The 27,163-nt window shown below is 42.7% G+C and overlaps 1 protein-coding gene across 1 annotated transcript in view; it reads left to right on the forward strand.

Moving 5' to 3' along the window:
• DOCK11 (dedicator of cytokinesis 11) overlaps nt 1–27,163 on the forward strand; it is a 362,537-nt gene that overhangs the window by 33,748 nt on the left and 301,626 nt on the right. Inside the window, exons 2-9 of the mRNA XM_088453072.1 lie at nt 1,087–1,203; nt 1,297–1,386; nt 4,956–5,038; nt 6,061–6,130; nt 7,615–7,710; nt 18,307–18,441; nt 21,960–22,137; nt 26,606–26,685. Of these exons, the coding sequence (XP_088309198.1) occupies nt 1,087–1,203; nt 1,297–1,386; nt 4,956–5,038; nt 6,061–6,130; nt 7,615–7,710; nt 18,307–18,441; nt 21,960–22,137; nt 26,606–26,685 (849 nt within the window). The remainder of the gene's footprint in view (nt 1–1,086; nt 1,204–1,296; nt 1,387–4,955; nt 5,039–6,060; nt 6,131–7,614; nt 7,711–18,306; nt 18,442–21,959; nt 22,138–26,605; nt 26,686–27,163) is intronic.

Here is a 27,163-nt window from a genome sequence, read left to right on the forward strand (position 1 = left end):
TGAAGGCGCATAGGGCAGGAGCAAATACACGATGATGCAGGGGCGTATGGGAAGCCTATGGCTTTGCGTACTTGTGGATATAAGATTTTTTTGTGTACTGTTTTTTGAGTAATTTACGACTATTTTGCGGAGAACTCTACATCGGCCCTTTGTGCACAGAGATAACAAAATGGGCTTTGATGGTGATACTTTACTTACGAAAGGTCGATTTTAATCGATTTTGATCTATTTAAAATCAATCAAAATCGATCAACATCGATGTTGCGTTTCTGGGGCTAAATCACACATTTACTAAAAGACAATTTTTTTTTTTTTTGAAGTATTAGTTAATGTGTGATTTAGCCTCAGAAACTGAAAATCGATAATAGATTTTTATTGATTTTAAATCTATCAAAATCGATTAAAATCAACCTTTAGTGAATACAGTATACCCCTTGGTCTGTACCTTCACACAGATTACTTCAGCTGCAGTGAGTGGGGAGTCTACCTTTCAGGCTCTGTAGCCTCGTATTAATAGAACAAATTCAAATCTGTGGAAAAAAAGCTGTTTATGACATGTCGGGAACCAGCGGAACATTGCATTGTTTATATTCAGACGTCGGCAAGTAAAATGTCTAGAATATCAAGTGGGATCCAGTAGCAGAAAGTGTTTTTGGTGGATAAAGATTTACTTTCTCTTCAATTTTTCTGAATTATTTTAGAGTGATATTAATTGTTTTGGGTTATTTCTGTTTTGCCCTCTATTCATTTCCATTGTTTTCACACTGTGGTTCAATGATATTATGTTTATTTTTCACTTGGATGTGCTTAGGGGCCCATTTATCAAAGATCATTTGAGGTAAATTCCCTGAAAACACCTGTTTTCGGGGGTTTACCTCAAATACTTAGTATTCCCCGAATGTATGAAGGAGGGACCGCAGCAGGTATCTCCGATACCTGCTGCGATCCCTCCATTGCCGCCGGCAGCCGCCTCCCCCATAGGTTTCTATGGGGGATGCGATGCTGCCAAATGTATCAATATCGGGAATGTTACATACCTGTGATTTGGACACAAATAAAGTTGGGGCCATTTGAATTCTCTTACAGGAGAAGGCGAGGATGGTGGAACCTTTAGACTATGAAGCTGTGATTTCCCAGAGAAAAGCTCAGATCTTCAGTGATCCCCATCGAGACATGCTGATGTTCCCAATGGAGGATGTGTTTGTGAGTGTATTGCATTTGCATTAGTTTTTCTTATATGTCTGTTATAAAATACATTACCACTGAGAACTCATCATGTTATCATTTTGTGGCAAGATTTCCACGGTAGATCGTCAGCACAGGACTGTAAAATCCTCAGTTCCAGAAGATGCAGAAAACAAAGCCAAGAGTCTGTTCGTGAGCGAGGTATGTAGCATGCGGATGTTTCTTTAAGATCAATACCTTGACATTCACTTAAGAGCTTTTAGTAAGACTAGGGCAAGAGTGAAACATTAATATTCTAGTACATGATCTAATATACATTCCACATTTTATGCCACTGATGACTCTCCAGCTATTGCAGAGCTACAAGTCCCAGCATGGCAAGGCATGCTGGGAGTTGTAGTGGTCCAAAAGTATCAGAGCCACATATCTCTTTTAAAGTAAGATGTGATCAATTACAGATTCAATATTATCTATTCCTATAAAAATACAAATTTTGTATAGGGAATTAAATCAAGCTTTTTCTATTTATCTTAAATGATTGAAAATTAGATTACTGCTCCAGAAAAAAAAAGATAATTTAATCAGGATATTTTTTACTACAATCCAGACTAAAATAGAAATGACAGTAGATTTAATCATATTACATACTATAGTTACAGTAGTTCTCAAAATAGAAATTATAAGTTACACAATTGTAATTTTAAACATTCACATAGCCCTTTTGATAAATCAAAATAATATTGATGGGGATAAAAATGTGGAAACAGCAACTCATAGGGGTGATATATCTTGCAGTAAGGTATTGATGGCTAGTTATAGCTCAAAGTTATTTGACTTTAGGAGATGACATAAATATAGAGTCTGCATCTCTATTTACTAATATTTGTTCTCAATCTGCTGCCTAGTTATTTTTCTTTAACAACTTAACTTAATTATTTCCCCCCAAAAATGCTCAGACATTGTTGTTTTTTTTCTTTCATGTAATTAACTTCATAATATATTTTTAAAAATGGATTTAAATATTTTATAAAAAAAAAAATTCCTAGGGGGTGTCTCACAACCCCCCATTTCCATAGATCCCCCATTGTAAAAGTACCTCCCAACTCTGAGTGGCAATAGAGCCCCTAACGGCACTATGTTCTCAGTGGGATAAAACAAAACGGATTTTCCTCATTCAAAGCTGAAGGACGTACGCCGACAGCACAGTTGCATGGGATGCTACTGCGGTCGCATCCATATGATCATCTTAGTTAAGTAGTTAAAGATAAGTAAATCAAAAAGCAAACATACATATATAGATTCACTTTGTCTTAATTCCCAAAACCAATAAAATAACAAAAAGAGAATGCGGAGGAGGTGGAATAGTGCTGCTTAAAATGTAATCTCTGGGGAACAACTTCACTGGTTTGATATTGGCACATACTAATATCATGAATACATGTAATCCTTTCATTGATTTATATCAGGGGTGGGGAACTTTTTTTCTGCCGAGGGCCATTTTGATATTTATAACATTCGCTGGCCCGCTGCAGGCCACACCAGCTCCGCGTGACGTTACACGGTGGCGGGGCCACAATCGCAGGTGATTACAGCAATGCCCAGAGCATCCTGAGGATGCTCCGGGGAGCTGTAAGAGCAGCAATGTGACCATCTGAAGTGCCCTAAGGATGCTCCAGGCGGAACTGCTGCATAGATTCTGGCTGCAGTGTGCCATTCTAAGCCCCCTGCTAGCCAGATGAGACTAGCAGACAAAAGCTCTGAGGGCCAGACTAAATTATTCCAAGGGCCTTATACGTCCCCCGTGTAGGAGGTTCCCCATCCCTGATTTTATATAAACTCATGCGGAAGCTAACTTTCAAGAGATTCTTTTCACCCCACTGATAGTAGACATTTACATATTAATCACAAAAGTTTGCCTAATGCTGTAACTGTACAATTATACAAGCACATTACAGGACCTGTTATAGGGCTTTTAGATATTTTTCAAATAACAACTTTTTTAGCCATGTCACATAACATATGCGGAAATGTTTTATCAACTCACAATACGTGTTAATAATACATTTCCAGTTTCTCAGTATATAAAAAATGGTCATCTAAATAATAGGAATAGACAAGCTGTAAGGGAGTTTTCTTACAATGGGGGTACATTTACTAAAGTGAGATTTTAGAAGAGTTGCCCATAGCAGCCAATCATAATCTAGCTAATATCTTCTAGAAGGTGCTAGTGAAATGTTAAATAGAATCTGATTGGTGCTATAGGCAACATCTCCACTTCTAAAAACTCTCCCTTTAGTAAATATACCCCTAAGAATCTTATTTTGAAACATTATGAAGGCAATCCGATTTTGACACTTTTTACTTTCTGCAAACAAAGAGTATGGTGGTCGTTCACATCAACTTAATGACATTGCACAGGTGCTTGTAAAGGGTGGGGTTTACACTGAACTACAGAAAAAAAAGGGATTTTCCCTCCAGCACACTGCAGCAAAATCAACAAAAATACTTGAATCCTACATAATAGAAATTCAGAGGTATTGGTTACATACATTTGCAAATATATGAATAAGCTCTGGGCCAACGTCAAGGCTCCTCTATACCAGCGTCCCTAACATTATGGGGTTCACGTCCGAGACGCAGGGAACCCCAAAAGAATCCAGCCAAGGACTATCCCCAGGGCATCACACGAAAAAGGGAAAAAAGGTGAAAGTGAAGTGTAAAGTATAGTTGTGTAAAGATAAATCAATAAGTGTTAATGGTAAGGCGTTACAATTACATAAATAATAGACAAACAAATAGAAAGGTGATAAAAAAATATCTATGTGAATTAAGTGGAGATGCCCTGAAAAAAGACCCAGCCAGAGCAACTTCGGGGGCCCCACGCCCAAACGCTCACCCCAAAATAATTGTTGCTACCTAATAGTAGCACCCACTCTGGGTCATATAATTACAAATTAATGTAATGCATAATAACAGTACATGTATAAGCTGAGAGCAGACTCACCTAGAAGGTACCCCAGAAACCTCCTAATGGCACTATTCAGACCAACACATCCTCCCAATGCTGGCTCCTTTCATGCCTCACAAAACTGCAAACAAAGAGTATGGTGGTCGCTCACATCAACTTAATGACATTGCACAGGTGCTTGTAAAGGGTGGGGATTACACTGAGCTACAGAAAAAAAAAGGGATTTTCCCTCCAGCACACTGCAGCAAAATCAACAAAAATACTTGAATCCTACATAATAATAGAAATTCAGAAGTATTGGTTTACATACATTTGCAAATGTATGAATAAGCGTTATCAAGAATATTCTAATTATTAAGTGATGTTCATCATTATCTGAAACTGAAAACTGATTTTACCTTTTACCTTACAGTATATTATGCCATTATGTTTAATAGAATGTTGTGATTACGATTTAATTTTCCTATGTATGCAAAAACCTAAAATTCCTATTTTCCATTATGTGTAAGTATTTATCCTCCTGGAAGGCGTCTTATTTCTGGAATTAATTATTTTACTACCAATTTGTCTGTGGTAGCAATTCAGTTAGGAGCAAAATGAAAGTTTGCATTGCACGATATGTTTCCGCAAAGATATGTACATGTTTCCCATTGCGTGATTCAATTTCTTGTTTCTATAACTATTCGTGAGAATTGTGCACATCTGTGTTTTTTAGTCTTTCTGTATATTTGTAGATAATATCACAAGATGCTCAGGAATCCAGCATTGTATTCATATAACACTATATACTTCTATGTTTTAGTGCATAAAGTACTACAGCTCAGACTGGAAAGTCGTGAACTACAAATATGAAGAATATTCCGGGGACTTTAGAGCTTTGCCTTGGTAAGTCCGGTACAGTTAACACAAAAAAATTGCACTTAAAAGCACATTTTAAAGTCGACATCTCCTATAGGAATGGGTAAAACTTTGTATGCAGGATGCAAAATATGTTCAGATGTCATAGTTGAAAACATTTTCTGTTTCACACTAGAGGGTATATTTACTAAAGTGAGAGTTTTTAGAAGTGGAGATGTTGCCCATAGCAACCAATCATATTCTACTTATCATTTATCTAGCACCTCCTAGAAGATAATAGCCAGAATATGATTGGTTGCTATGGGCAACATCTCCACTTCTAAAAACTCTCACTTTAGTAAATATACCCCTAGAAGTGGCACTCTTACACGCCAGGTGCCTATTATACTGCACAACCTGCATCTTATTTTCCCTGATAATCACTAGGGGTGAACTTCATTTGGCATATTTATTTGAGACCATGAATAAACCAAGAATTGGGAAATTGGGAAGCCTACAGTAGCTGAAAGACTTTCTTTGTATGCTTGGAAATAGGGAAGCCAATCCCACTCCATTTTTGGGATTCGGGATTGAATCGCCCCCCATTGGCCCCCACAGTAAAAAAAAAAAAACACACACATTGGTCCACACAGGAAAAAAATAAACCCACATTCACTGCCCCCACAGGAAACAGAATAAAACACATTTGTGATTCCACTGCTGTCCTAGCCTTCCCCATTCTCTCCTGTCTCATATGGGGAATGCTAAGCAGCATTGCAGCACATTGCAGCACTCTGCGACCACTACACTGCCGGGCATGCAGCTATACAAGGGTTCACTATGCATAAATAACAGCAGATGCCTCCAGCCCGGGATTAATATCCCGGAGTATTTGAGGCTAAATCCCAGGATCCCGCGGATCGTGATCCCGGGATTGGCTTCCCTACTTGGACATCCTCAGATGCTGAAAAAAAATTATTATGGAGATTTTCTACAAATGTAGTGTATGGAGGTACCCAGGTTTTTTGTGAATTTGCTAAATATACATTTACACATTTTCATATTTATAGTAAATCATTTCGGCCAGAGAAGACTCCAAGCCATGTATTTGAGATAGATGAGGACTTTGACAAAGATGAGGTAAGTGTTTGGGTAACTCCTGAGGCTGCAAAGAAACATCCTGCCTTTGGGGATTAGCGCGCGGGGTTCCCACAGATAACTAAACTCCCCCCACTGACTTTTTCTGAGTGAAACAGCTGATCACTGTTTTGTGATTATTTTCACTCTTTGGGGGTGATTCAGTTCAGTGCGATGTTGAACAGCCCTGGGAAGGAGATCCCGGAGCTAATCAATTGACCGCGCTGTTAAATCTGACTAAAACCACACAAGTCGGATAATTCCGGTTACCGCGCCTTAATCTAGGCATTTAGTCAGAGTAATCGGCATTCTCCCACTAAAGTGGCGGCTGTGAGGCTGTTAGCGCCGCACTAAGCCGGAAAACAGCAACGCATGCCGGCACTTAAGTCAGATCTCTGCTTGCACCTCAGGATTTCTGCTCGCACCTATAATCGGACTTAACTGCGCGGTCAATTGAATAGCTCCAGGACCTCCTTTCTGCGGCTATCCAACATCGCACTGAATTGAATCGCCCCCAATAATACCACACATGGTCTAACACCTGTAAACCCCCCTCTTCCATTCTTCTCCTTGAGCCTCTCATTTTTTTCTTAATGCTTCTCTTTTTTTTTTTTTTATAATTACAGTTAAATTGTTTGGATACAAGTTTTATGTAAAATTTTTTTATCATATATTTGTATTTTCTTTAATTTTGACAAGATTGTATATTATACATCATCCTATTTACAAATGTCCATTCCTTTATTATTGTTCTTATCTTTGTGCTTTGAAACCATAAAACTATAATAAAAACACTTTTGAAAAAGAAAAGAAAATGTACACGACTTAGTTAATTTACAGTATAAGGGATCCGGTCAAAAAGTCGACATTCAGAATGTCTACACCAGAATCCACCAGGTTCTGAATGTTGACAGTCAGTATGTTGAATTGGATTTTAGGTCGACAACCAATGGTTATAATGTCAACATGTTCATAACAACCACATTCTAATCTGCCGACACACGAATGTCGACATACAGTGTTTTTTTGCTTATTTTTAGGGTTAGATTTAGGCTTAGAGGTAGGGTTAGATTTAGGCTTAGAGATAGGGTTAGAAAAAATGTATGTTGACCTTCTGAATGTCGACGTTTCATACCACACACGATTAATAACAGTGCCTCCCAAACTGATTTCAGAGGACCTCACACACTAATTGCCCCCTAGGACAGTAATAATGCTCTCAATGAGTGGCTTCAGCAAATACCGCAATGTGTGGCTGATACGGTGGTCTGCAAACAGTAAATGATTCTTGTACGTAATGTCACTCGTGAATATTTTGTAAAAGAAAACATGAACAAGTACAGGTCATGTATAATAATAATACATTGATATATTAAGCAGTAAGTAAAGTCTTTCTTTCCTTCAGATCTTAGATTATAATCTTGGTAATTATGTTAATCTTGATAATTATATTGTGAAAAATTTTACTTATTGTCTTCTGCTCGCAGGATGCCTCATCAATTTGTTCTCACAAGGGAGGCATTATTAAGCAAGGCTGGCTTTATAAGGCCAATTTTGGAACCACAATTCCAGTCACCATGAAGGTAAGGTATTAATTATTATTGTAGAAACAATATTTATCATATATCATACCTCTCAAAGGCACATACCAGTCCACAGCATCAAAACGTGGGAGCAGAACCCATTTTATCACCCTAACTAAGACTGACGTGAGGAAAACAAGATAGCTGTGTGGGGATTGGAATGTTATGCAACCTAATGTCTGTAAATTATCATTCAGAAAGGATGCAATCTGAAAAGCGTACAATTACAATTTTCTTATAAGGGGAGTGGGGGGGGGGGGAGCTTTTAAATCTTACTTTCACTCCAGTTTGCTTCCTCTGCATTGCTGTAGTGTCTCCTTCACCTCCTGTTAGGGATCGAATTCAATAATTGATATATTGAATATGAATATATTTAAGGTACAGGAAATCTGTTACATTGGTTGTATCAATTATTTCGGTTGTATATTACTGCACCAATAAAACAGGTGGCAGAGCAATATGTTTGATTTCCGTTGCTCTGGCCTCCAGAAGCACGGGATTCCTGGAAAGCTTGTATTCACAATCATCCATTAAACACAATGATGATAAACTCGGACGGAAAGGCAGCTTGCTCTTAAAGTCATTACATTTCTTCTATGTCAAAGGAGTCTTGAGGAAAACCATTTATCTAACAGCATACGGTCTCCTATGCGCATGTCTGGTTGTTATCGACTTTCCAAAAAAAACCACCACTGTTTGTTTTATTGATTATTGGCGACATGTGATAGATACACTTTCATCGATAATGTATCGAAACAAACTATCAATATGGATTGTGCGACTATCCTTCCTCCTGCCTCAGGCACCATGCTGTACTTCACACATACTGTATACAGTGGCGCATATGCCATTCGGCTGGCTGCTTCTCTGTGAAGTAGATATTGGTGAGATATAAGACAGATACACATTTTTAATGCTATAACATTCATGGGGGCTGGATCTGGATTCAAATACATTTACGTTATAAACTTGAAATATTTTCTTATCAGAGCAATATCATGAAACTATTTAGTTATCTATATCTTCAACTAGTGGTAAGTTAAAGCCACAGTCTCCCTCTAAGGTTGAGGTGAGTGATTTTTTCCTCTATTTAGACAAATCAGTCAGGTTACCTATGTGAGCACCTCATAGAATGGCCATTTCTGTTATTGCTTAGGATTTTGATTATCCTGCTGTTAATGGTTTACAGTGTAAAACTGGGTACAAACCATACGATATATTGTCCCGATGTGGATCGGAGTGATATATCGTACACATGGTATAGTGTGTACGCCTGATCCATCATTCCTGGCCTTTGTTCATTGAATGCAGCACAGCAGATGGGACTATTCAATGAATGGCACGGTGTAATTCCATGCAGCATGTAACGATACATTGCGCTGTCATTCGCGGGTGTAAGGCACGTGCGATGTATCGTTACATTGCTTGCTGCATCCCTGGGTTGCACTATCGTAAGGTGTGTTCCCAGTTTAAGTGTCACGTGACTATTAGGAAAAAGTCCAGCATGACAAGTATCAAGTGAGCTCTTTCCTGCAATCACTGTGTTAGCAGCTCGTTGTCTGCCAGAGGAATGGGTACAGGGAGGGAGCGTAAGCGTTCTCTTTCCCCTGCTACTTCTCTGCTCGCCATGTCAGTCACTGCAGTCCTAATGTAGAAATTACAGAAAGGAATGCAGTGGGAAAGGGAAGCAGTGAGAGCTCGTGTACAGAGAAATGTCAGGGATTTCCCATTATTATACTATTCTGAAAACCTATATTCTCCTATGAAAATTGTGCATAGTGCAGCCTATAAAGGAACATTTGGGAGGTATCAGACTTTTAAAGAGGGACAAGCAGAGGTGTATCCCATAGTGGGAAACTAATAATTTACTGTGAGCATCACTTCCAATTGTCCTCTTTAGATTGAAGTCACTTTCATATCATGTGTTTGGTTCCCTACTACATTTAGCTCTTTATTATAGTGCGTTGATCACTAGAAGCTACAGTATGTTACTACCTGGAGTTTATTGATTTGCCTTTCAAAAGAAGAGTATACAATGAGACATGTTCCCCATCGAAGACTTTCTATGTAGTGATCATATGAGTGCAAGCTGCATTGCAGGGGACTGACAGCAGTCCAAATCTGTGTCCAAGACTGCTAACTAGAGATGAGCGGTTCGGTTTTGGCAAAATATCATCTTTCTTGGACATCTCAGCACAGATGTCCGTGGATGATGACATGTAGCCTTATTCTGAGATCGGAAATTGCCAGGAAAATCCAAGCCAAACCCAAACCATCTCTACTTCTACCATAGCATAATGCAATAGCTTTGCACACGACCCAAATGATTAATTTACCAATTTTATTAACGGCAATGCCAATGTTAATGTAGTTTACCGATTTTTTGCTACTGCACACGCGTGAAATATTCGGAAAACCCCCTACTGCGCATGTGGTCCCATAGTGTACAAATAAATGCGCTGCTGTGTACGGGAATGATTTCTGGTATCAGACATGGTGAGGGAAATCCATGGACATTCCCGGGTGGTGACTGGGAGGTGGCCTGAAATAGACGCAAAAGAAAATCTGTTGCGTTGGCGTGTGTCAATGAAAGTGGCTCCATTCTCAGAGCCGTAGCCACAGAGGCCATGTACAGATGGAGACACCGCACCTGCCATATACGGCTGGTGCAAGTATCGATGGTACACATGAAGATGTGCCGATGGTGGAGTGTTAAGAATCACCGGCGGTGTAATAGCGTGCAGAGATGCTGAAAGTGGGTGTCTCAGTGCTTGCTCATTAAGGTGCACTCTTTTACACGAGGGTATGGCTGATACTAGCTTGTGCATATTATCTCCACTGTCACTCTGCAAACATACGCACCAGCAACTGCAACTGTGTGCACCTCGGAATTAGGAAATCAATGCAATAAATGTGACTACATTAGGAAGATTACTGTTAGCCAGAAGTGCACAGGACATGCTCAAAGCTTCTGACAATTTAACTTTGCAATTTCTCCATTTGCATTTAAGCTTATAACCCTCCTGTTGTCCATGAACACTGATGTCTTAAACTGTATATAATACTTAATGGTTAACTGCATATTTAAATACAAATCCAAAAACATTATTTGTTAATAAGTATCCTTGTACATCAGTGAAATCTTTTTCTGACACCAGTGACATTACAAAGGGAATTTGGGGGCTTAATTTGTGTGGCTGTGCGTACCTTAAAACCAGATACAGCATAAAGGGCCTGATTCATTACCGGTCACATTTGTAACAGTGTACGCAGTTTGGCCGATGGTGTGTACTACGCATGCACTGCAGTGTGCGGGCACAGGCCAGTACACAGATACTAAGCCATCGCATTGAGTGACGGGAGGTCAGCGTTTGGGGGTGGTGACGGGTGAGTGGTCGGAGAAACACAGGCGTGCCTGTCCGTTTGAACGCCGTTTCCTGGGCGTGCGTAAAGTAGCCACTGCAACGGCATTCGCAGCTTGAGTACTCACTGTGTGCAATGAGACTTGCAATTTCTGAGACAGGTCAGACTTGCTGTAATTCTGCGTGAGGGTTCGATGTTACCGATGTTTCTACTTCAGGGTCCATAGGGGGTCCACAGGGTTGACCTTAGGGGTATAGGTTGGGAACCAAATCCGGGCACCACGCAGTTAAAGCTTTTAGCTCCCAGGATGCACTTGGGTCCACTCTCCCTATAACCCCTCCCCCCAGCCAGAGGCACCTCAGTTTAAGTTGGTGCCCGGCCGGAGTCGGGTCACCGTTACTGCAGGGGGGCTGCTTAGCAGCCCCTAAGCTTATAATTTATTTTAAAGAGTTTTATTTTATTATTTTTTACTACTCTTCAGAGCGGCAGCATCAGACTGTCCAATGGACGTCTAAGCTGCCGCTCCTACACCCCGCCGGCGCTGCGACGCCAGTACAGATCTGGGGATCGCAGCGGGACCCCAGAGTCTGTACTAGCCGGACTCTGGAGGAATCCCTGGGCTGCTGCCGGATCGACGGGGACAGGTAAGTCGCGTGGTCACCGCTTGCGGTGACCCGCGTGTACATGCAGCCTTATGCCTCCGGTCTCTGGGGACAGACCGGAGGCGCTAGCGGTGGCGGCGGGCTCCCCCTCCATGGAGGCATACCCCGCGTGTCCACAGCCCACCAGGGATTATAGCGGCAGCAGGAGCCGGCATCCCGGGGGGTTAATTGCTAGCCAGTGGAGGAAGCCTTCCCTGTCTAGCGGCTCCTCCCCTCAGCTCAGCGCGCCTTTCAATACTACAGTCTGGCGTCGCTGAGCTGCTTCCTCCGCGGGCCACGCTTCTTCTGAGGTCTCCAGCGGCCATTATCTCTCGGTGGTGCTGCAGAACTCCTAGGATGACAGTGAGCCCAGTCCCCCTGCGTACCTGGCCATTTTGGGTGAGTGTACACAGTGCTATAGCCTTCCCAGACACTGAATCTGGGCAGTTTAATGTAGCGACATTGTGCAGTATATTATATGTCATGCTTATGTATGTACAGTATATATGTCTGCATTGTATGTGACTTATGCTAGTGCTGACTCTGCTTTTTCTCTCACCTGTCAGTGTATATCTATCCCTTTTATTTATCTGCCCTAATACAGGTGTACCTGGGGTGGTTCTGAGACCTCACATATATATACTTGTTAATATTTGTGAGGTTTGTCACATACTGTTGCGTGCTGCACGTTGCCATATTTTAGATGGAACTGTGTGTTGCATACACTGATAATGGGTCCCTGCAGCTACTCTTAGCGTTAGTCAGGACCGGTATGGCGCTGCTTAATATTTCCATCAAGATAGTCAAATATATCTGACCAGGAGATTGCACACGATACTGCACCCATTATTGCTATCCTGCAAGTCATAGCCTGCAGGAATTAGTGCGGAGGATTTTAACACAGAAAGGTTTATGTATGCGGTGCCATCTGGTGCCGGGCCCCTTGCACGACCCCTTTAAAGGGCGGTTTATTTCTCAGGATCCTCTCCTTTGAGGATCGCCGGGCGGGCCCCATTGTCGTCACTCGCTTGGAGTTACTTCACCATACTGCCCTTTTCAACTCGGGGTATCTCGCAATTTCTTGCAGTTTACCCCTGTGTCACAGACTATCGCTCCCTGACGGGGTTTTTCACAGTACATGAATTACCTCCGATACCACATCAGTCTGTCATTCCCCTTGCAGGGATTACCACAACGGCCACCCTGGTGGATGTCGTTTTCTACGAAATACTAAATGGCCATCACATGGTGATGCTTTTGTAACGTTTTTCCCCTCCAACACGTCTGGGGTTCAAATGTCTTTTGCCGCTCACATAAAATATGCAGTGGTCGTGTGGGATTACCTACATGGGATGCCGGTCTTCTAACTTTCAGGGTTTCGGCTGCGACTGTATCCGCCGCAATACCCTATGGCTACGTTATGGGAAAGCAGAGGTGCAGACTCCTTCCATGGGGAAGATCTTGTTTGGTCCTGACCTTGACAAGATTGTTGCATCATTGGCAGTATCACTAATGGAGAGATACTGTCTTTAGCTACTCCCACTACATTCGGACTAACTCTGTTAAGTCTTTTTGTCCTCAGGGTCAGCCTAAAGGCCTGTTTTTTCCTAGGCTGTCGGCCTCCACGGGGGCCACCATATCCAGTACCGAGCAGTCCTGGACTTACGGACGACCCTGCTTCTACGCCTGAGGATAAACCTTCAGCCTGACGGGACAGGTCTACATCTGGGGAATTCCAGAGTGAGGTACTGATTCTCAACGGCCTCTCATTGCTCAGGCGGCCTCCTCACAGGCGTTGTTCCACGGGCCCTTCTTCAGCCGATCAGGGCCTTACATTCCCAGAAAGCTATACAGTCTTGGCGGTAAGCAGAGCTATTTCGGCCAGCCTCACTATCTCAGCGAGGGACTGGTTGTTCTACTTTCTTTCTGGGGCAGTGACCTACTGGTCCTCATTTGCCTATACTCTGTCTCAAATCCCTGAATCAGATTCCAAGGGTGCCTGGACTCAGGTGGAATCCTTCATGCTCCATCACCCGACATTTGGAACCTGGTGATTTTATGGTATATCTGAGTATTCAGGATACGTACCTACGGGTACATACAGAGCCCTCTCATCAGCATGGGTTCAGGTTTGCTGTGCCACAGCAACATTTGCAAGTTTCGGGCTCTGCCTGTTGGGACTGTCCTCAACTCCACCGGGGTTTACAAGCTTTATGGATTTTCTGACAGTTCACCTGTTCAGTGTATCCGAATGCTCCTTTATCTGGGCGGCCTCCTGTTTTTAACAGGATCACCGAGGTACTTTACCGCTAGGTCAGGCTAACCGTGGCTTCTTCTCGGCACAGATAAGTAGTCAACGGAGAAAAAGTCCTCCCTGCATCCCTCACAGGGTATTCTTCATCTGGGAGCACTGCTGGATTCTCAGAATCTGAGAATTTTTCTGGCGTAAGACAAGATCTCAGCTCTTCAACTTGGAGTGTGCGGATGTCTACGCAGTCGACATATGTCATTACTCTTGGTGATGCGCGGTCTACCAGAGTGTCTACCTTTTGGTAGGGTGGAATATGCTCAGTTACATTCCAGGCCTTGCCATAATTGACTCCTCTCCGGATGGATCGAGTTTTTTCCATCGGATCGCTGTTCACACGATGATGCTCTCTCTGGAGGCGAGTCGGTCTCTGTCCGGGTGGCTATGGCCATCTCGTCCAGGGTATTCTTTGCTACAGACAGTGTCTGGTCCGCATTCGTTTCGGGGGAGCTGGACGTCTGTCGCTTCCGCCCTGCCACTTAACTTGTTGGAACTTTAGGCTGTCTTGGGCCTTCACTCTGGCCTAACCCATATGTCACGGTGAACCTGAATAGGTTCAGTCCGACAGTGTCACAACAGTGGCTTCCATCTAGGCAACACTGGTAGTTGGGTGGCAATGACAGGAATGTCATACATTCTGACATAGTCCAAGGGTCTTCTCCTGGCCAACTCTGCAGTATTCATTCCGGGAGCTCTCCATTGGGAAGCGGGCTTCCTCAGCCGTCACGACGTGCATTCCGGGGACTAGTCTCTTCTCCAAGACAGGTTTCAACTCCTGGTGAGCAGAGGGGGCCTCCCTGAGGTGATTGATCCTTATGGCCTTCTGACTCTATCACACATTGCCGATGTTACAGTCCAGCTCTAGGAGTACTGAAGCTACCTTCAGTGACTCTTTGCCAGTGAAGTGGTCCTTCCACTTTGTGTACCTGTGTCCTCCGGTCTCCCTTCTTCCTCGAGGTGTTCGGAAGTTTAATTAGAGACGGAGGGGCTTTCCTTCTGGGGGCTCCAGTTTGTCCCAGACATCACTGGTACTAAGATTTTCGGAGTCTCCTCATCGATGCTCCATTCCTACTGCTTCACTATCTGGACCTGTTGTCTCAGGGTCCTTGTTTTTCCCTAGACCTGGATCGTTTGTCTATGACTGCGTCCCTACTGTGGTCCTAGGGCTTCCCTGGCTCTGTCTTCATTGAGATGTTTAGAGCAGATAGGCCAGACTTTGAAATTGAATACGGGGATAATTCAAACATGCGAAGATTCCGACTTTTTGCAGCCTAATTGAATACCCCCCTAAAGCTGAACCTTTTAAATTGAGTATCACTCAGAGAGGTCATAACAAGGAAGGTTCCAAATGTGATAGTAAGAAATTAATGAATTTATGTGTTTCCTAGCAATGTACTTCTCAACAAACTAAAAATGTGCAGAACAAAGAGTGATGTATCAACATCTCACTTATCTCAGCGCTAAGAGACCTCCTGCATTGCCACTTGGTACAGGACATTACTGCAATGAGTTAAAAAGAGAGTCCCTGGAGAGGTGTAATGGAAACTCACACTTCTTGAGGTCTCTGTTCAGCTGTGTCGCAGCAGCACAGTGCTGATATCATACATAATGGCTAGTGAGTGGCCCTAATAAGTTCAGGGATAACTGCAAGATTTCAGTGTGAACAATCTGCACAGGAGACCTGATACAGAGATGGACACTCATGTGATTTTACGCAGATCTAGCGACTGTTTTCCATTACGCATGCGTATAAGCCACACTGCGCACACGCTGCAATGGTTTTGCAATTCCGCATGCACAGAGGATACATTCGCAAAGTGAGCGACAGGTAATCAGAATTTGGGGGTTGGTCAATAAAACACAGGCGTGTCTGACAGCTTAAACGGCGTTACATGGGCGTGCGTAAATTAGCCATTGCGATCTCCTCCGCAGCATGAGGGCTCTCTGCGTGTCAGGAGAGTTGCTAACTCTGCGGCTGGTCAGACCTGCCGCAAGGGCAAGATGGCCGCTTGATGTGCGTCGATGTTACAGATGTTTACGTAGGTAAGCGACATCGTATGCATGCCGCTATAATACATCTCCCTCATGGTTACTGTTAAGACTAAAATGAAGCATATTAAGAGAAAATAACAAAGTGATCCATGCACACACTAGATGGACCTGTATGCTTTTCCTGCTGACAGATTCTGTTTCTATGCTACAAGCAGTGTATTTGCCATTTGCCCCATATATCACATGCTTTACATTATAACACTCTTAATGGAGCAAGTGCCGGATCTCAGAGGGGGAATGTCAAACATATTGTACAGTGTAACGGGAACTATCATAGGAGAAAAGCAAAATCTTCCTGGACACAATTCCAGTCTGTCTTTTTGTCAAAGGACACATAATTTTTTGATACATAACATACATAAAATATACACACAGTTATGGCATATAGGGCTCTTGCCAAGCTATATTGTTCCTCCGTTATATAGTGCCTGAATCAGAGGCCCGTATTCAATTAGAGAGCGAAAAGTCCGTGCTGGACTTTTCGCTCCACATCGGATCTTTTCTAGGGATAAAGTATCGGGCGCGTGCCTGCTTTATCTCCGTATTCAATTTAAAATTAGCCAAAACGGGATCCGGTGAATTCGGATCTACAAAAAAACCCGGGAATTTTCGGGAAATAATTGTAGTACCCCCCTAAAGATGTCCAGACATGGGGGATCACTATGGGTATCCCCGTTTTTGCCTGCAGAAGAAAGTCAGATTTTTAAATAGCCGCAGCAGGTGTTTTTTTCCCAGCATTGAAGAAGTGATGCAGAAGAGCACTTAGGTGTTTTTTTTTCATTTATTTAAGTGGTCCCATCAAATTTGGGGTACATGAAAATGGGTACTAGCATGTTTTTAAGTCCCTAAAGTAATTTTTAAAAAATTCTACAAAAAAGCACCTGCCGCTAATAGCCTATTCTAGAATACACCTGCCGCATACTTACAGAATACCCCTGAACCTATTTCCCTATTTTTAAACACTGTTTCCCCTTTTTTTTCACCCCAAATTTTTAATTCATTTTTTGGGGTGTCCCTATTTTGTTTTTTAAAACTTTTTTTGACACAGTTTATTTTTAAATGACATTTCCAGGGGTGCAGGCTATTTTTTGTAAGCCTGCACCCCTAAACCCCAATTGTGCACTTTTTTTCGCCATGTAAAACATGGTGAAAAGTTATCCCCTTTTTTTTTCAAAGACTTTTCGAACCTGTGAAAAGTCTTTGAAATTGAATACGGGGATAATTGAAATAGGCCAAAATGACGTCATCGGCAATAAGTTATCGTCGATTCCGACTTTTCGCAGCCTAATTGAATACCCCCCAGAGTCTACGTGCGCAGTGATGATGTTGCAGACTAGCAAATCAAGGATAAGGGTGAACAGACCGTAACAGTGCATACAATTCTGCATTTATTTTGCTGCACACTGTTCTGAGGGGAATCGGTATGAGATGTCCGCCCCTGAATAGCCGCCGGTTCAAATACTGACAGTGAAAGCCCAAACGCTGAAGATCCCGACTAGGGCTGGTAAGTAGTCTAACTCTTCCCTCTCCCCCACCTTAATCCTAACCCTCCCTTAGTGGTGCCTAACCCTAACCTCCCCGTGGGGTGACTAACCCTAACCTCCCCCTGATGGTGCCTAACCCTAAACCCCCCTTCCCGCACCCTAAACCTAACCCTCCCGGGCGCGTGGGGTGCCTAACCCAAACCTCGCCCCCGGGGTGCCTAACCCCCCTTCCCTGTAGCCTAACCCTCCCTGGGGGTGCCTAACCCTAAGTCCCCCAGGGGGTACCTAATCCTAACCCCCCCATTCCCGGCTAAGCGCGTATAGTACCGCCACCCGGACGTTCGGGTTTCCGACGGTTAGGATGCCGACGCTGATATCCTGATGTCCATCGTGCTATCGGCGACGGCATTATGCCGGGCAGCGGGATTCCGGCAGCGGTATTTCGACTGCCGGCATCCCGACTGCCGGCATATCAACTGCATCCCGTTCTGAAGGTGATGGTGGTGGTGGTGGAGGGGGGTATTGAATTCTAGTCTAGATATGTATAAATACGTCCTAAACATACTTAATCATATGTTGCATCCAACTGTAATGCAAAACACATGGAGAATGTATGCAAAATGCAGAATCATTTCAAAAAGGCATAAATTCTGAGATTTACATACTGGGGGGCATTATAGGATGCCAAAGATGACTCTTTGGGGTATATTCACTAACGTGCAGGTTTTTTTGTGTGTTATATTAATAGGTGTTCAGAAGACGTTACTTCTATCTGACTCAGCTGCCTGATGGTTCCTATATCCTAAACTCATACAAAGATGAAAAAACTACAAAGGACTTGAAAAACTGTATTTTCCTGGATTCCTGCATTGATGTAATCCAGGTACAGTATATCCAGAGTGAAGTCATCAACTCACCTTACAGGCCTGAGATAAGAATGAGTTTATCAGCCAATGGGCGGTATTCAGTTGTTTCGCCCTTTATGCACCCAACAGGAGCTATTCAATAGTTGCTCTTGTCTGGTGCGATCAGCTGCCAGCGCACAATTTCAGCTCGCAGCCCCAGGGGGGTGCGAGCTGAAATGGGCGAAAAGTGACCTGTTTGGGCGCCCAAACAGCACTTTTCGTGATCGCGCAAAGCACTTTGGTCGGGGGTAGCCGTTTACACAATCAGCGCGAAAAACAGCAACAATTGAATAGCGATCTCCCGTAACTTTAGACGGGAGATCGGGCGCGCTATGACAATTGAATACCGCCCAATGTGTCATTTTAAAGAGAAACGGCCTGTAATGTTTTATCTCTTCATATTGCTTGGTGCAATCACATGTGACAGATACAGTTGTCAGTCTGGAGGTGTGTACTCTGCGCTACTTTATTGTGTCTTGTGAGCGGGGTCTTGGAAATGCACCAGGATTCTTTGGTATAAGTACATTGCTGCTTTTACATCATTAGGGTTTTGTATTTCAAATGAATTGGATCAACATTGAAAACTTTCTAACACTTTTTTAATTTCAATTTTAAGATTTTAGATTTTCACTGTAGGACTATGAAGCAAATGTATTATTTTTTTGTATAGTGAAACAAGTCACTTTACTTTTGGAGTCTGAGTTGCTCAAGCAGACTTTGGCGCAGGCCCATTTATATAGCGTGTTCCGGGTTCCTGAGGGTTGGTTCAAATACACACTGGTGGTGTGTATTTGATCCAATACTTGTCTTGTACCTGGATTTTTATGCCAGGGCTTTAATTTGTATTATCCCTACAATCACAATTTAATGTAATAAATGTTATTATTCACTCTATACTGGATGGACATTCCTGTATTCTACATGGCTCACACTGGGTATTTATCAAAGCTTGTAGAGAGATAAAATTGTGAGAGATAAGGGGCCCGATTCAGCATGGATCGCAATTGCAGCACCGTACGCAGATTGGCCGATTGTTGCGTACACACCGCACTGCGCGTGCACGGCGATCGCACTGCAATTACGGACACACTGTGGAATCTATCGCAGAATGATTGGCACTCCGTGAGCGTTTGGGGGGATGACGGGTGAGTGGTTGGAGAAACGCAGTCGTGCCTGTCCGTTTGAACGTCGTTGCATGGGCGTGCATAAATTATCCACTGCGATTGCCTATGTAGCCTGAGTACGCACTGCGTGCAACAAGACTTGTAATTTCTGAGACAGGTCAGAGCTGCTGTAATTCTGCATGAGGGGCCAGGGTTCTCCGATGTTACTGATGTATGCGCAGGACTACAAGGTATTACGGATGTGAGAAGGCAGTAGTGTGGGCGTCTGTGCTGGCTGAGCGGTAGCGGACATAAGCATATTTTTGCAGATTCATTGCGTGCGATTACGCAGCTGCAATCTGTGCTGAATTAGGCACAAAATGCCAACCAATCAGCTCCTGTCATTTTTCAAACACAGTCTGTAAAATGTAAGTTAAAAGCTGATTGGTTGGTACTTTGGGGTCTATGTCTATGTACTAAGCAGTTATAAGTGACAGAGTGAAATGTGATAAGTCTGTGGTAAGCGGCAGCCAATCAGCTCCCAACTGTCATTTTTCAAACACAGCCTGTGAGATGACAGTTGGGAGCCGATTGGCTGGCACTTATCACTTTCTTATCACTTTTCACTCTGTCACTTATCATTGCTTAGTACATAGACCCCTTTATCTTTCACTAATGTATCTCTCTCCAAGCTCTGATAAATACCCCCCTAAGGATTTGGTTAATCTCTCAAGTATATATTTTAACTTTTAACCCTAATGTTAAGGGTTCAGTTTAAATATAGCATCTCTATCAGCACCAGAGAACCATTTTCTTAAAAAAAATGAAATAAGTCAGAAAGTCATGCAACGTAATTTGGGATTTTTCTCTTTTTTGGAACCAAAAGTCTATTTCTATTTCTATTTGTTTTAAATTTGATTTCCTGGACAGTTCCTATCTTTAAAAGGAGGGTTTACATATAAATAGCCAGCACAATCATTCCAGCGGAATACATGGCAGAGTCTTGATAAGCAATTTGCCTAGTTGCCAATTTATTTTAGATCCTAGAGATGCTCCCAAAACTTAAAGATTTAACCCTGAAATAGCTCTATGTGTCAGTATCAATAAACACTATAGAATAATGTATCTTGTAATGTTTACAGAATGTAGTTAACACTGTATAGTATTTCTCTTAGATTTTAAACTTACTATCCCTTACTGTTTAAAATCACATTGTAACTAATTAGCGTTTACCTTTCACAATGATAATAATCGTTGTTCACCAGGATACATGTGGAGTATCAGGCATCTAAAATATGATGTCTGTGTAGCAGCTGAGCAGTAGAACTGGGGGAAGGCCCCTCAGCCCTCAGTGACTGCTAGAGACTGAAGGAGAAAGACCTCTCCTCCTCACTCGCATGCATTGAGGACAGAGCAATGGGAGCAGTGAAAGCAGAATGGAGGTCTGTACCCTCTTGTCAGAGTCTGGATCTGCTACTCCCCTCGCCTCCCCCAATGTAAAAGTGCTGCAAAACTTCTGAGGTGATGTCACTGGTTCCTAGTGATTGTATTGGCTGGCTCATCTGTGTATGTGCAGCAGGTGTACTTTAAAAGGGGTGGGACAAACCCTCCCCAAAACTTCACTGATCTGATTTTTTAAGAATTTCTCATTGATCAGTTGAGAGATAGGGAAGTAGTTGGAAGAACAGGGTGTCAGGTGATTGGATGTGAGGCGATCAAATGTCACTTAAGCTGGGTACGCACTAGAGCGACCGGTAATCGGTCAGATGTTCAGGGCGATTTGCCTGTAACCTGGACATTGCATGATTGCCGGTACACATTACCCGATTTAATGAACGATGGCTCCATCACTCGTTCCGTTCTTCATTAATATGTATGGCGCTGCATATGATATCGTGTAATTGGATGTGTAGCACTGCAAATCACACGATATTGCATGTGACCACGGGAGCACACAAATTGGGCATACACACTGCACTATATGCCCGATTTGTGGTTCTGATTTGGCCAAATTGGTTAAATCGGACTGATATAGCTCCAGTGTGTACCCAGCTTTTCATCCAATCATCCTCTACACTATTCGACTAAGGGAGATCCAACTGGTACGGAATTATTAGTGTCCCTTGCTGGCTGCAAGATTGGCCACTCAGGTAATGGGAGTCTATTCCATTTAACATACTGTACATTTGCCAGACTGCTACTTAAATACATTTCTATCAAATCAATGTTCTGACTTGTATAACAAAACCAAATGTAAATAAAAATCAAACATACTGTACTGCACCTTACAGTGACTGTGAGTTTAATGGCATAAATTATATGTGGGTTATCTTGAGTGGCAACTCTGTTCCATCTTTAATGCATTGAATGTGCAGACCCTCTTCTTTCTCCAGTGCCCAAAGCTTCGGCGTAATGCGTTTGAGCTGAGGATGCTAGATAAATCCAGCCATCATCTGGCAGCCGAGACGGAACAGGAAATGGAGGAGTGGCTGCTGACATTGAAGAAAATCATTCAGTTCAACACAGACAGCTTGGTGCAAGAGAAGAAATACACAGCGGATCCTGTTCAAGGTTAAATAATGACTATATGCTGGTTACCGATTTAACTGCAAGAGTTATACGTGCATTAAAGAGTAATAAAACTGACCGGAAACGTTTTCTGGCAGTGGCTGAACAAATCATTGACCATTATCGCTCAATTTATATCAGTTTGTTTTCTATATTATTTATTTATTTATTACTTGTTCAGCAAGATATGTGTTGCTGCTACACAATAATGTCCAATAATAAAAAAGAGGTCCTTATTTCTACACAAATAGGTATACGATGGGATTTAATGGTATGCAGTCGGGAAACCGGCTAACTTAATACCGACAGCCGGCTTCCTGGCTGCTTTATCCCGGTGTGGGATACCCGGGGTCGCCTGTCATTTACCCGACTAGAGACCGGCGCCTGGCATCCCAATCAAAGGGTTGCCGGGCACTGCGAGTGGACAGCCGCGGGGGGGAGGGTTTGGTTTAGGGGACCCGGGGGGGACTTAGGGTTAGGCACCCCCCCGGGAGACTTAGGTTTAGGCAGCGGGGAAGGGGGGGTTAGGGTTAGGCACTTAGAGGGAGGATTAGGGTTAGGCACTTGGGGGGAGGTTAGGGATAGGCACCCCTAAGGAGGGTTAGGGGGTTAGGTTAGTTTATACTTACCTTAGGGACGAACGGGATTTCCACTGTCGGGCTTCCGCTGCCGGGCTCTGCTGATCTGTCGGGCTGCCGCTGCCAGGAATCGTACTGCCGGCCATGCGGCAGCCGGGATTCCATACTGATTCCGATTTAATTACCCCAATAATGTAATCTAATTGATTTAACCAAGTGTGTTTAATCCCTATAGTGTAAACTGGCATAATACATTTCCAAAGCACTGCAGCTATTATAAGTAGCACCTGGTGCAAAAAGCAGTGACATATTGTAACCCATATCATCCAATCAGATATCAGCATTTAGTGGAGTTGTGTAGTCAGTATAATGAAAGCAAAGTATTGAAGTTTGTTCTACATCTAAACACCTTCACTTGTACATTGCATGATATGTTGGGTAAAAATGCCAAGAAACCATAGAATTTCCAATCTATAAGATTTCAATATTTTAGGGTATAATTGGCCTGATTCAGAGATGAACGCTACTCCGATGTTCACGCAGTTGAGTGACTATTGGTGGATAGGAGTGGTGTGCATGCGCTGCAAATTAATTGCAATAGCGCTCGCTGTGAGGATTCACTCGCAATCGATTGACAGGAAGAGACTGTTTTGTGGGTGGTTACAGGGAGCTCTAGCCAAGATGCAGACGTGTCGTGGCCTTTCCTGGGTGTGTACTAGCCAGCGTCTGCGATCACACAATGTAGAGAACAAACCTTCAGCGTTTCAAATACAGTGACCATAGACTCCAATGCTGCAGTTGGGTACCCTGTAGCGGGCAACTACGAGGGCTCCGGTGGGCGTCTCAGTACAAAATCTGCCGTCTGTTGCATTAGCATAATTTAGCAACTGCGATCCGTGAGAGTATGCAGTTGCGTTTGCAGTACTGTCCGTCTCTGAATCAGACCCAATGTGCATTCTAAAAATGAAGCATTTTAGTATATTCAGCAGCTGATAGCTGGCAGCAATATAGCTGGCTCTAGTTGTCTTTAAAAAAAAATTCTGTGATTGACTTTTGGCTCTATGTGCTCGGAAAGTTATTCTGCAGCCAGCGGACTCTGTGCGAACTCATACATGCAAGTAACAGGAACACTGGGAGTCCACAAGCAGCCAGCAACAGAGAAATAAAGCATTACAACAAACAGTAGATTGAAAGGTGGTGACACAGAATTACAGCTTCACACTGTTCTGCTCTCACAGATGTTTGTCTTTTGTACCGGAAGAAAATGATCAGATTTATAGGGAACACCCAAAAAATTAATTTATAATTAATTTCCTGACTTTGGGCCTGATTCAGAGCCGTTCGCTATTTGCGGTCGTTCGTTCAAAAACAAGGGGTGGCTATTCAAATGATCCGTTCGCAAATTGCAGTCTGTTCACACCTCTAAGTCTGAACGAGCGAGCAAAACATACGCTCGTTTATTTGTTAAAAACGCCCCCTGGCCGCTCGCACCATACGTCATGTCCGCTATTTATTAGATTAATCGAGTACATCGACCAGCGTATGAACTGCTCGCTATTCTTGTGGTTGGTTTTTGCTACCACAATTTTGCGAACAGTTCTGGCTTAAAAAAAACCCAGTGACGTGGTCAATGACGCTGCTGTTTTAAATATGCACACCCATAAAACGCCCGTTTTGACCTTTAAGCACGCCTGCGTTCTGATTTCCACTCCCCGTTTTCAAGCACCTTCCCGTTACCACCCACATACGCCTCATCCTGTCACTCAAATTATCAGGCATTCGCTATTTTGCGAGCACATGAATTTCGGCCGCACTGACTGGTTCGCGCATGCGTATAACGATCCGTACGCATGCGCAGATGTGCGAACATCGCTCGGAACGAGCGTACTGCCGCTAGCAAGTGGCTCTGAATGAGGGCCTTTGATTTAGTGCACTGTAGGGAACATTTTGCATAAAAGTCAGGAACATTGTGCCTGATAGATATATATATATATATATATATATATACAATTTGAGCGGCTTCAAATACTTTTAAGATGCATCCAGCTCTGCAAAGTTAACGTATGCGCCACTTTTGTGCCAGGAGACAACAGAAGTATATGTGCAAGTGCAGTCAGGGGAGGCAGAGCCTCCTAAGATTTGATACAGATATCTTTTTTGTATTATTCTAATCATTTTTAGAACTTAAACATATTAGTTGTTTATTGTATAGTTAACACTCACCAGCTTTGTGGAGCTCCCAGGGACTGCAGAGAGACAAGATGAGGCAGCAACAGCTCAGTCTCGCTTCTGTATAGTCAGACACTGCTTGCAGAGCTGGGGGGCGGGGCCACACCACGGACAGTAAGCTGCACAGAAAGTGAGCTAAAAGAGGCATGCCTCTGAGTTTGGGGGGGCGTGCCTTGAGCACTGATGGACACCTTGGACGTCTCAATTGACCAGGAAGTGCACTGCAGTGTTTAGAGATCAGAGCTCAGCCAGCAGCAGCAAGAGAAGACTCAGTGATGCAGGTAGGAGAATCAATGGACACTGAAGCTTAGTGTAGTGAAAGGAGAGTTACAGTGAATAGGGGGTGGGTCAGGCTCTCAGCACTCAGACCCATCTCCATGTGTGCCTCCCCAGCCATTGATCTAACCACACATCACTGGTGCAAGGCTGATGAAAGGTTGTTAGTAGTAAATGCTAAATTTACAGTACACAATTTGTACACCATAGAATACTTGAATAAAGTATCATATACATACAGATGTGTCCTCATACACTTAACTTCTGTATGCATACGGCTCGTGATGCCTGGTGTGAATGAGCCGCTCTAAGAGGTACTGCCTTTTTCTTTAAATCTTGTGCCTTATTCACATTGCAGACTGAGCAAAAACACCACTCAAAGTATACTAGAGACCATGGGCTGTGACTAACCGCATGGGAATTAGCATTAAACACAGTCAAAGTTGCAGATGAAGCACAGCTGAGCTTGGCGTGAGAAAAAACCGCTGTCGCTGCATTGTAGCACTTCGTATATATTCAAACTCAGTTGTACAAATGTTGCAAATTAAATTGGTCAGAGCAATCTAGCAATGTAGTTTTGTCAGTCGCAGTTGTTATATTTATGCAAATATGACGCACTTGTCCAATGCTACATCAGCCCCTTTGTGTGTTAGAGTAGTGCAATTTTCTCTTTCAAATTTAATGACATTTTCTCTTTCACATTAAAGGATTTGTATACATATTTAATAGTGGCTGATGCCCGCGGCTTCGCCCACAATGAAATTGCTTCTGCCAACATTTTTTTATTTTTGAGGCGTTCTAGTTGTATTGCTCTTTCATTGATGATGCCAATAAATTTTGTTTTTGTTATTGCTCAGCTGTAAGATGATGGATCGAGATGAAACGGATTAGTGCAGGTTATTTCTAGGAGTAAAATCTGTTTTAGTACTTTTTGCACCAACTCGGAGCAAACCGATAGACACGACGTTCTTATTATATTCGTATAGATATAAAGAATGAATCCATGCAATGCATGATTTGCTTTTTTCCCCCTAAACTATTTTTATTATGTTGACTAATAAACTAGTTAAAGCATCGAATACATTATGTAGCAGTAGATAATGGGTTTATTTAGAAAAAATCTACAGTTGCATGTAGCAGTATGCCCATATGTGTTGTTCTATAGTAACTAATCAGATTGTAACAGTTATTTCACTTGTGCCTTTTAGAATATTAAATGACTGGTTGCTAATGATTATCTCAAATGGGTGCACACAGCGACCTTTATGTTTATTAATGATCATTAATAGCATCATGCATGTATCTCCAAACAACAGTAGTTTGTGGTACTAATTTAAGGTCATTAAAAATGGTTCTGCTGCTCACAAATACTGTTCTCTAACCTACAGATGATGAGAGTGGTGGTGCTGGGAAAACGGAGAACATCATGGAAAGTCTGGAGAAGAGCTTGCATCCGGAGCTGGTGAAGGTATCAGTTTTTAGGCCGTGTAAGAGCTGGAATACAAAAGTGTTGACTCTGTGCCTGGAAAGCAATTTTCCTACATGTGTCTTATGGTCGGGTTAAGCGAGGAGGTTGCATTTTTTTCTTTAAAAGGTTTTACTTTTTCATTTAAACTACATTAAGCCTGAATAAATAGTGGAATATGTGAAAGTATACTAGGATTATGGTGAAACATAACGCTGCATATTTTAGTATTGCAATAACGAGCACAGAGCATATGTATAAACTCTTCCAATTTTTGTCAAGACGTCAACTGTAAAATTTGGTGGACGACTATGCAAACAATGCTCACATTCTCTAGTCATTGATTTGTAACAGTAAGTAACCTACAATTTTGGCAAAATATATGCTACATGATTTAATTTAATAACCTACTGTATTCACCTGTTTGACCATCTTCTTCATTGGACCTTCATGTCAGTGTGTAATGAAGAAAATGGGATTA

The sequence above is a fragment of the Taudactylus pleione genome, unplaced genomic scaffold (genome assembly GCF_031769625.1).
Source record: "Taudactylus pleione unplaced genomic scaffold, aTauple2 ptg000039l, whole genome shotgun sequence".
NCBI classification, from domain to species: Eukaryota; Metazoa; Chordata; class Amphibia; order Anura; family Myobatrachidae; genus Taudactylus; species Taudactylus pleione.